This window comes from Pelobates fuscus, chromosome 9, assembly GCF_036172605.1.
Source record: "Pelobates fuscus isolate aPelFus1 chromosome 9, aPelFus1.pri, whole genome shotgun sequence".
NCBI lineage: Eukaryota > Metazoa > Chordata > Amphibia > Anura > Pelobatidae > Pelobates > Pelobates fuscus.
The window spans coordinates 101,339,442-101,351,743 of NC_086325.1; the positions used below are offsets into that span (position 1 = coordinate 101,339,442).

A 12,302-nucleotide genomic window follows, 5' to 3' on the forward strand; every position below is an offset into this window, starting at 1 on the left:
CCCCATACTACACTCTCACACTTCACAAACTGCAACTTGATTTTAAATCCATTGTTTGGTATGTAGTATGATCTTATAAAAGATTTTCAATTGCACTGGAATTCCCCATAAGATATTCAAGGTTTCTGCTGTACATTACTGACAAGAGTGATACACACACAATTCACTTAAAATATTTATCAATGCACAATATATACACAGCAATGATCCTATTAATGAAGCATGTTATAAACAGCGACTTCTTGTCATAGTTCCGTTACCCTAACACGCAAAACCTAGGTAAGAGTGTACTACAGTAGAATCAAACACATACGTAGACAGTAAGAAAATGTGTAAACTATTAGACAAGCTAAGATCAGGAGAATAGAGATATGAGGGAACGAGTAGACCGTTCTCTCAGATACACAGGGTCAGAGAACAAGCCAAAGTTAAAACAAGAGTAAAAAAAAAGCAAATCAATTGGATTGACTAATTGAAGACTTAAGGAAAACCACGACAGGACACCGAGTCTGGGGCGGGAAAAGCTATTTAAATGACCCACTGATTGGTTCACATCATCCCAGTGAAACAATCAGGTTCCAGGGATGACGTGACGTATTGCGTACTTCCAGACAAAAACAACAGAATGCTGTGCTGATAGGCCAAGTAATGTGTAGTCCATATTAGGTAAAATTGCTGTACAGTAGTATTGTAATTGTCTTAAACTGTTCTGAGAGGGTATCACAGATTTTGGTAATGCAGATTTCTCCTGTGGGTACATCTACCTCCAGTTAATAAGATCTTACCTTAACACTTTGTGTTGTGAATCCAATAACAAAAGGTTAGTTTCAGGTGAAAACTAAAATAAACCCAGACCAAGTATTGCAAACAAAGATGAACCCTTTAACCCCTTAAGGACCAAACTTCTGAAATAAAAGGGAATCATGACATGTCACACATATCATGTGTCCTTAAGGGGTTAAGGGTTGTGTGACGGAAGACCCTGTGCTCCCAACAGACTATGGAATCTGTGCCAGGACACTCTGTGCTGCACTAGAGCATGGCCGCGACCTAGTGGAGCATTAAAGTACTGTCACTTGAGATGGTACCTCCAAAACGGGCACTTTTTGGATAGTGGGGGTGGTCAAACGACCCAGGGATGTATGGTTTATAGGGATGTTTTTTTGAGAGAGACTTTGGGGGCTCATATTCCCTCTTTTCCTGTCTAGAGAGGTCACAGCGGGGAAAAATATTATTAATTCTAAGCTGATTATATTGACTAATCTCATTAACAACTATCAGCCCAGACAGAGTTGCACCAGGGAGGCCATAGGATTGTGTTACATTTAATTGTACGAGGAGGAAATCCATGTTTGAGCTGTGTATAGAGTGTGCTGTGTGTTCAATAAAGTGTTTTCATTTTATCCCCAACATTAAGTCTTAGGTAATGTGAACAGAAAGGGCTTTGATCACTAATTCTAACAGGCGACACAGTAGCCAGAGGCTATAAACGCGGTAGTCCTTCTACAGGAATAGGTACCCAGATATCCCAATTTATCTTCGGCTACAGAGTCTGGAGTGCTCCAGGGTCCCCTGGAAGCAGCGAGGAATGACCTGGTTGATGTACTCAGTCGAATTACGGGAGCTCCATTTTAACATTGCAATATGAGTCATCCAAGTAAAACCAAAAATCAGTATGCAACAGTGAGCGCTGAGCATTGAACAACGACTTATATCCTCATCCTTATTGGTTCTAATTGTCCACATAAAGGATGGCCTTAAATATCATACATAATTGCACTCTCACACTAAGGGAGATATGAAAATCAGGTTAAACCTGTCAGAACAAGGCTCAAACATTGTTATTTCAACAGTTATTATCTGACTCTTGACACATTTTTGGATTTAGCATAGCATACATGACAGGCCCATCTTTATAAAATGGAGTTTCTTGTTAGCAAAATGCAGTTTGCATTATTAGTTGTCAAGAAATACTAGAACAACAGAATATTATTACAACTTTATGCTGGCATGGGACTATTTTAGTTGTATTAGTTCCATATGTGGATGCTGGTGAAAGGCATTTACTTAGTGTCTCTGCAGTAACAGAAACATGTTTATTCAACAAATTCGATAAAAGGGGTAGGGCAGGTAACTTTAATCACTAGATAAAGATAATTAACTTTAACATGCCTCAGTGGCAGAGTTGTGCATGCAGATATGGCTGACATTGCTTAGCTTCTTGTCTAATGTCTACATGGTTAGAACGAGGGTCAGAGACGGGCAGCATTTGGGGGTATCTTAGCTCGGTCTTCACAAGGCGTACTGTATTCATCAACAAGCATGAAAATACTTCTCCTGAGTTGGCAGAGTCAAATAAGTTGATTGAGAGAAGTGGAGGGGTACCAACACAAATATATGGCAACACTCTATGAATGATGAATAGTGATAGCAAGACAATTTCAGGAACAGCCAGAGGATGTGACAAGTGCCTGTCCAGTGGGAATACCTTACCCTGAAGAATCTTGGTGGCTGGTATTCCCCATAGAGATGCAGTGATTCAATGCATCAATATGAGGAGATGCTAATTTAGAATAGCCTCCCAATGCTTTCCTTTGGGATAGCATTGGATTGACTGAGGTCAGCAAGTTTGACAAGAGCGGTATTGAAAAAAAGGTTAGTTTAAACACCGTTCCCATGCGTCTTAAGGGGGTCTGGAGACCTTACTTGGTAGTTTAACACTATAGTTTCAAGAATACATGTTTACATCCCTGACACTATAATGTTCCTTTAACGGCTGGTATAAAGTGCTTGAAGACTCTGACCCAATAAATAGGCAGATATGTCACATATGTTACATAATGCCCAGTTCAGTCAAAGTTCAGCACAGACTCAGAAATGGACAACACAGTAACCTCCTTTACCATTCCTCCTATGAATAAAAAAGAACACATATTTTGCAACCATCAGTTAAAGGGACACTATAGTCACCAGAACAACTACACCTTATTGAATTTGTTCTGGTGAGTAGAATTATTACCTTCAGGCTTTTTGCTGTAAACACTGTCTTTTCAGAGAAAATGTAGTGTTTACATTACAGCCTAGTAATAACGTCACTGGCCACTCCTCAGATGGCTGTTAGAGATCCTTCCTGGGTCATGGCTGCCTAAAATGCATCCAAACATTCAGTGTCTCCTCCCTCTGCATGCAGACACTGAACTTTCCTCATAGAGATTCATTGATTCAATTCATCTCTATGAGGAGATGCTGATTGGCATGGGCTGTGTTTGAATCATGCTGGCTCTGCCCCTGATCTGCCTCTTTGTCAGTCTCAGCCAATCCTATGGGGAAGCACTGTGATGCGATTGGTTTTAACACTATAGGGTCAAGAATACATGTTTGTGTTCCTGACCCTATAGTGATCCTTTAAAGGACCACTCTAGGCACCCAGACCACTTCAGCTTAATGAAGTGGTCTGGGTGCCAGGTCCAGCTAGGGTTAACCCATTTTTTTATAAACATAGCAGTTTCAGAGAAACTGCTATGTTTATTAATGGGTTAAGCCTTCCCCCTAATCCTCTAGTGGCTGTCTCATTGACAGCCGCTAGAGGCGCTTGCGTGATTCTCACTGTGAAAGCAAGCAAGCGTCCATAGGAAAGCATTGTAAATGCTTTCCTATGCGACCGGCTGAATGGGCGCGCAGCTCTTGACGCGCGTGCGCATTCAGCCGACGGGGCGGAGAGGAGGAGAAGAGCTCCCCGCCCAGCGCTGGAAAAAGGTAAGTTTTACCCCTTTTCCCCTTTCCAGAGCCGGGCGGGAGGGGGACCCTGAGGGTGGGGGCACCCTCAGGGCACTCTAGTGCCAGGAAAACGAGTATGTTTTCCTGGCACTAGAGTGGTCCTTTAACTTTCACACAATAACATGGCATTGTTACAAACATTACAACCTTGGAAGGATCAACACCTTTTAAAGTGAGGCACATATGCATTATGAGAGTACGTAACGGATTATAACACATTCAATATTACAACACATGATTTATTAATTCAGGATAGCTCCATTGTTTTGCTGCAGATTTGCAATATACTTTTAAATGCCAACGCTCTTTATGGCAGCATACCCTTTATTTCAAGACAGAGCCATCTTAAGATTGTTTTATGTACCTGCTACCTATACATTGCATTATTTCTTGAAATAACTGTACTTAAAACTTTTCACACTGACAGAAATGCACTTGCCTTATAATGCCATTATAGATTCATCACAAAACAGGTTCCTATAATTACTGTAATGTAGCACTTGACATTTAGTTAACTCCAACTGTGTCTCCAGATAACAGTTTTTTTATTTCTCTGCAGAAACATAATTTTAAATAAGCAACAGGTTTTTTATGAAGTCAGTTACCTTCACAGGACAGTCCATGGGAAGTAACCCCAGATAATGCCTCTCTGCACACATTACAGAAGGTGGGGCGCGCGTGGGAACAGGCATACCAATTGTGCATTCCTGAAAAGTGCTCCATATTGAACTGGGTTGTCTGTAAATAGAGAAGACAATCGATGAGCCAATGCTGAACAGAGGTAACCGTGTGAGCTGCAGAACTGCTCAGAAATTCCGCCTGCACTCATTATTGAATCGTACCATTTAGGTACCGTATATACTCGAGTATAAGCCGAGTTTTTCAGCACTTTTTTGTGCTGAAAAACCCCAACTCGGCTTATACTCAAGTCAATGTCTGTATTATGGAAACTTACATTGCCATAATACAGACAATGGGGGTGTGGGGGCTGCAGAGAGCTGTTACTTACCTCTCCTGCAGCTCCTGTCAGCTCCCTTCTCCTCCGTGCCGGTCCGTTCAGCACCTCTGCCAGCTCCCAGTGTAAATCTTGCGAGAGCCGCGGGGTCATAGTGCGGCTCTCGCGAGACTTACACTGGAGCTGACAGAGGTGCTGACCGGACCGCCACGGAGGAGGAGGGAGCTGACAGGAGCTGCAGGAGAGGTAAGTAAGAGCTCCCTGCCAGCCCCCCTCCTACACAGTGCCCATCCACTGGACCACCAGGGAGTGAGAGCCCCCCTCCCTGCCATGCATCAAGCAGGTAGGGGGGACGAAAAAAAACAAATAAACATTTAAATAATAATACAATTAAAATAAAATTATATTTTAATAATAATAATAAAAAACAAATTATTAAAATAATTAAAAAAAAATAATAATAAAAATGCCCACCCCCCACCAAGGCTCTGCAACACACACACACACACACACACTGCATCACACACACTCACACTGCATTCATATACACACACTGCATTCATATACACACACTGCATTCATATACACACACACTGCATTCATATACACACACACACACTGCATTCATACACACACACTGCATTCATACACACACACACTGCACTCCCACACACACACACACTGCACTCATACACACACTGCATTCATACACACACACTGCACTCACACACACACACACACTGCACTCATACACACACTGCATTCTCATACACACACTGCATTCATTATATACACACACTGCATTCATTATATACACACACTGTAAATAAATATTAAATTATTATAATTTTTTTAGGATCTAATTTTATTTAGAAATTTACCAGTAGCTGCTGCATTTCCCACCCTAGTCTTATACTCGAGTCAATACGTTTTCCCAGTTTTTGGGGGTAAAATAAGGGCTTATATTCGGGTCGGCTTATACTCGAGTATATACGGTAGTCACAATGGCTAACGCTGAAGAGGTGACTACATTATAACTAGGTAATGACTTACTGCAGGAATGATTGTGCACCTGTTAAACGGATCCCAGATATGATGCCACAAACTATACCTGCATAGCCCAGGTATTTTGTTTGGATACTACGACTGGAGTGAGCTTATAAAAGGTACTATATCAGCACCAGAGGCTATGTTAACATCAGGAAGTTGTTCTAAACATTGTGCAGGTAGTTTCAGGTTCCTACCTCATTAAGCTCCCACTTCTGCACAGATTTCAGAGCTCCAATCCAGTCCTCCATTTCCTTTCTGTTCTCGGCACACAAGATTAGCTTGCGGAACGGCGTAATGACCTGCAATGAAGATGAATATGTCATACAGTTCTACATCCAAGACATGTATGTACGTCACACAGCTCTATCTCCATTTTTCATAATCCATCCTCTGTCTTATCTCCTTCGGTGAATGAAATCCTTATTTACTAGTAATTTATTTCTCTCCGTTAACTTTTTGATTTTACCTAGTGCTCTATCCCTCATCTTTTTTCATCCACCCTCATGTTTCAATGTATAGATGATATTGGTCAGAAGTTGAATTAGAATGCATAACTAGACATGGAACACTCAGTCAGCTACTATTCTATCTTGCTTTACAGAAATTAACCAGGACCGAATGGAAATGGGATACATCAATTAGTAACTTATAAATGTATTCTTGTATGTTCCCTATCCTAATATATATGATAGGTAGAGAATTATGCTATTTTAAAGGAGCATTTATAGTAGTAGATAATTTATAGTAGCAGATTAGAGTTCATTTAAAACATAATGATACAATGTATTGTTTTAGATATGTTAATTTAAGACCTTCCTGTGATTTGATAGAAAAATTTGAAAATAAATCCTATTATTATAGAAATGCAATATCATATTCTACCTGACAATTTATATATTTATTTTTCAATGTGATAAAATAATTGACAACGAGAATAAGAAATACGGGGGGGAAAATGACAAGAGGCAAAGCAGCGAAAACAAAAATGATAAGCATTAAGTTTGGTTTAAGTTGTAATACATCTTACATGCTATAGATATTTACAGCTGTCACATCTCTTGTATGATTTACATCTTACACATTGTCTGAATCTCACTTGCTCTGTTTCTTTGCTTTGTACTCAATGAAAAACTGATAGTTTGGGGGGGAAAGAAGCGATGAACGGAGAGAACGAACAAAGTTATAAAGTTGTTTATGTACTGACTAACAGAGAAATAATAGACTGACTTCCATATCTCATCTAAGCTCGGTGATTTATAGAGACCATGTGACTTTCTAACCACAGGTGACCTATTCTTTGGATATATATATTGTTTGGGTTCACCGACCCAAAAGCGAATGTCCCATATGGTCTTTCTTCAATATTCAATGTTTTTAATTAGTTGTCCTCTGTCTCACCGTGAAGCTGTTGTTGATATTCTTAGTACTGGTTTCAGCTACACTGGCATCAGAAAGGTCCACCTCATCGAAGATCAAAGACTGTAAAGAATAAACGAGAAACATACAAATGAGTAAGATGAATAAAGATAGATTGAAGTACACATACAATGGATGGGAGAAAACAATTAAATCAATCAACGGTATTACAGAGAGAGGTTAGATGGTAAAAGCATTGCTACATAATTGAAGTTATTCATTGTAGTAGCAAATCTTAACTCAAACGTAAAGCACTTCAGCTTGCTAACGCGTTTTAAGGGTTAACTGCATATTCCTCTGATTTATTTTATACACGTGCCAATTTCAAGAGAATTTGACATTTTTATAAATCCCATTAGTGACACCTCCTGGCTGTCAAACAGCTTCCAGACTCACTCTCTTTGAACTGTATTTCAAAGTGGAAGTAAGTGCTTTGTTGGTTTATTGGTTTCAATACGCCTCTTTATAAGAAGCATTGCTGGCGAAATGCGGTGATGTACCATGTCCCAATGCTTCTTAATATGGATGACTTCAGCAAGGATGGATTGGGCTGAATATGGAGACTGCCTCTGCACTGTAATAAAGGTTAGTTTAATAGCTTTTTACGGCTTTTAATGCTTAAATGGGGAGCAGTAGTCTAAACAATTTGAGGAACAATCCACTTTAAAAAATGATATATTATTTTAAATGCAGTATACCTTTAAAAAGAAAGAGTCCATGAAATGCATGCATATTCATCACATCAAGTGGGAATGACAGTGTGAAGCCTACTGAGGAGTCCCTACTCTTTTCATTTAACCTCACTTGTCCGCCAATGGTTTGAGGGAACGATGCAACATTCCACATGTGCCCACTGGGTTCAATCGGGTGTGATGGATACCTGTGTAATTTTGTATTAACTTTTAATATATGCAGAGTGCCTGTACATGCACTGCATATGTACATTCTTTCATTTTCTCTACACAAAAAAAGAAAAGTAATCTGAGTGTGCAAATTCAGGAGTATGTTGTTATTTGACAGAAACATTGTATGGGATTTTCTTCTTTTCCTTGCTAATTTTTCAGCCATTTGGACATTACTCTGTCTTATACTTGCATATTTTGAGTTAATCTCAGTATTTGACCCCAGACTTCTTTTAATGAATATACAAATTGCAAATTCAGATTAATTCCATGGATTTTGCAATTTGGAAATACATCATGAACCTTATTGATTTCACATACCTTGGGTGAAGTCATAGGATAAAGTAAATAAATCACAATATTCATGCTGACATGTAATGCATGGTTGAGATTGTCACAATACTATACAATTTAAACGTGAGCAATATGATGACCTTTGAATCTTTTGCATAGTACAGGGTCCTTCCTCTCAGTTTAAAGTAGCGTCTCTTCCATCTCTGGAACGAGCTGGTCTGTTTCATGAGGATTCCCTCTTTCACACTCTTCTGCAAAAAAAATATATATTAAGTCATTAGAAAACCATAATTAGAAATGAGAAAGATTCAATTAGCATAACACATATTAAAAGGATACTATAGACATCAAACTAATGTTAGCTTAATTAAGTAGTGTTGGTGTATAGATTATGCCCCTGCAATCTCACTGCTCAATTCTCTTGAATTAAAAAATGGGTTTATTTTCAATCAGAAGTTAATTTGCTTTATACATTTTATCTCCTGCTCTGTAAATTGAACTTTAATCACACTGGAGGCTCCTGCAAGGTCTAGAACTCTATTAACAGAGCAGAAGATAAAACATTGTAAATTAAACAGAATGGACAATAAAGGAAGAGTACACATTAGATTACTCTTTTCAGGAAGTGTTTAGGAAGGCTGTATAGGTCACATGCAGGGAGGTGTAACTAGGGCTGCATAAACAAAGTGATTTATCTCCTAAATGGCATATAATTGAACAGTGAGACTGCAAGAGCATGCTCTACACAGCAAAACTGTTTCATTAAGCTAAAATTGCATTGGTAACTATAGTGTCCCTTTAACATATTTCAAACACATATCAAAACATAAACATTAAATAAATGAATACATCAGACTATATTACTTCAGATTTATGACATCATCCAAAATCATTCCGGTCTTTCATGTAAAACATTTTCTAGCTTGCTTTATATCAATATGAGTATTCTGTAAAGTTTGCCATGGCTGTTGTGTACAGTACATTTGCATTAAGAGTAACTTATATGATGGTAAATGTCATTGAAAGTAGCCACGCAATATTACAGAATATAAAGGTCTCAATGGGAACTAAAACATGAACTGAATTCTGATGCAATAAAGAGAATGATCGTTTTCTTAAGAACACCATGAGTGCTAGTACATCTATCTATCTATGACACCATCTATGTCTTTGTCTCGCTATATATTATTATTATTCATAAAGCACCAGCACAATAGCTAGGTTAGGAGAACTAATGAGCGAGTAGTTGCAACAAGACAAGTTGGGTGTACAGGAAGGTGCTGAGGGCTCTGCTCAAACAAGCTCTATCTATCTATATCGATATATCTACAATGAACAAAATTATAAACGCAACACTTTTGTTTTTGCCCCCATTTTTCATGAGCTGAACTCAAAGATCAAAATGCCTAATTTTCTCAAATATTGTGCACAAATCTGTCTAAATCAGTGCTAGTGAGCACTTCTCCTTTGCCGAGATAATCCATCCACCTCACAGGTGTGGCATATCAAGATGCTGATTAGACAGCATGATTATTGCACAGGTGAGCCTTAAGCTGGCCACAATAGAAGGCTACTTTAAAATGTGCAGTTTTACTGTGTTGGGAGAGACCAGGGGGGTGGGGGGGGGGGGGGCAGTCAGTATCTGGTGTGACCACAATTTGCCTCACGCAGTGCAACACATCTCCTTTAACCCCTTAAGACCGCAGCCAAATGTACAAGTTGTGAACCAAAAAAAATGTAAACAAACCACAGATTTTGACTTTATGTCTGTTCAACAATAATTTACCTCTTTCATATTAAATGCACCCACACTTATTATATATCATTTTGTTCAGGGGAAACAGGGCTTTCATTTAACATCAAATATTTAGGTATGGAACATAACGTAATATGAATAAAATATAAAAAAATGAGAGAAAATATGATTTTTTTTACATTTTCTTAGTTCTATGTGACATTCTAACTGTGAATGTCATAATACTGTTTGCTTTTACTGCAATAAAATACACATATTTGTATTCAGCGATGTCTCACGTGTAAAACAGTACCCCCTATGTACAGGTTTTATGGTATTTTGGGAAGTTACAGGGTCAAATATAGCATGTTACACTTTTCAGTTTTTTCACATTGAAATTTGCCAGTTTGGTTACGTTGCCTTTGAGACTGTATGGTAGCCCAGGAATGAAAATTACCCCCATGATGGCATACCATTTGCAAAAGTAGACAACCCAAGGTATTGCAAATGGGGTATGTCCAGTCTTTTTTAGTAGCCACTTGGTCACAAACACTAGCCAAAGTTAACGTTAATATTTGTTTGTGTGTGAAAAATGCAAAAAACTAATTTGAAAGCCAATTTTGGCCAGTGTTTGTGACTAAGTGGCTACTAAAAAAGACTGAACATACCCCATTTGCAATACCTTGGGTTGTCTACTTTTGCAAATGGTATGCCATTATGGAGGTAATTCTTATTTCTGGGCTACTATACGGTCTCAAAGCCAACGTAACCAATCTGGCGAATTTCATTATGAAAAAACTGAAACGCAAGCCTTATATTTGACTCTGTAACTTTTGAAAACACCATAAAACCTGTACATGAGGGGTACTGTTATACTCAGGAGACTTTGCTGAACACAAATATTTGTGTTTCAAAACAGTAAAAAGTATGACAGCAAAAATATCGTCAGTGTAAGTGCCGTTTGTGTGCGAAAAAGGCAATAAATTTCACTTTCCCTGACGATATCATTGTTGTAATAAATTTTACGGTTTTGAAACACAAATATTTGTATTCAGCGATGTCTCCCGAGTAAAACAGTACCCCCCATGTACAGGTTTTATAGTGTCTTGGAAAGTTATAGGGTTAAATATAGTGCTAGCAAATTAAATTCCCTATACTTTCGGCCTGGGTTGTTAGGCAGGTCCTGCAAATTGTAATTAATAAAAGGACCTAATTATGTAAAATTATTACATAAATATATATGTAAAATTATTATATATACACGTGTGTGTGTGTATATATATGTATATATATGTATATAATTTTTTTACTATTATTTTTTATTTATATATAGTTATACATATAGTGATGTATACGTATATACTTGGGTATATACATATATATATTATTTAGTTCTACGTGTATTTTGATATATATATATATATATATATATATATATTAATATCAAAATACAGTTAGAACGAAATTACACACATATATATATTTTTAATTATTTTATTTATTTATTTATTTTTTTACGTATTTACATATTTTTTATTATAATATATATATATATATATATATATAATTATAATTATGTATATATTTAATCAATATCCTTCTACGTGTATTTTGATATTAATATATATATATATATAATTATATATATATTATATATATATATATATAAATATTAAAATACACTTAGTGTATGTGTAAATGTGTGCGTATATATATATTATATATAGATCATATATATAATATATATATATAAATGATGTAAGTGTATTTTATTTTTAACTTTAATTTTTATTTTATTTTTTACATTAAGGGGTTAATAGGGGAGGAGAGGGGCAGAGACAGTGTCAGCCAGTGATTTTACATCACTGGCTGACACACAGGATCAGTGATCACAGTGACAGGCTGTCACTGTGATCACCTCCTGCAGATCGCGGTAATTGGCCACAGGGGGAGTGCCTGGGTGGCCAGGCATGCCCCCCACCGCGATCTGCAGGGGGATCCTGATTGGAGTTACTATGGGTCAGCCAATAGGCTGACACATAGTAACTCTGATCGCAGTGACAGGCTGTCACTGCGATCAGATCGCAGGGAGAGGCTGTCTCTGCATTCAGATCGCAGAGACAGCCTCTCCCTGCGATCAGACTCTGCAGATCGCGGTCACTGACCGCAGGGG

General features: G+C 37.9%; 1 protein-coding gene across 5 annotated transcripts in view; it reads right to left on the bottom strand.

Moving 5' to 3' along the window:
* Positions 1-12,302, bottom strand: part of LOC134572917 (diacylglycerol kinase delta-like) — a 198,125-nt gene that overhangs the window by 61,583 nt on the left and 124,240 nt on the right. For all 5 annotated transcript variants that reach the window (XM_063432221.1, XM_063432220.1, XM_063432222.1 and 2 more), the window contains 4 exons: positions 8,535-8,645; positions 7,181-7,261; positions 5,977-6,081; positions 4,383-4,515 (listed from right to left, as the gene is read on the bottom strand). In XM_063432221.1, the coding sequence (XP_063288291.1) occupies positions 4,383-4,515; positions 5,977-6,081; positions 7,181-7,261; positions 8,535-8,645 (430 nt within the window). The remainder of the gene's footprint in view (positions 1-4,382; positions 4,516-5,976; positions 6,082-7,180; positions 7,262-8,534; positions 8,646-12,302) is intronic.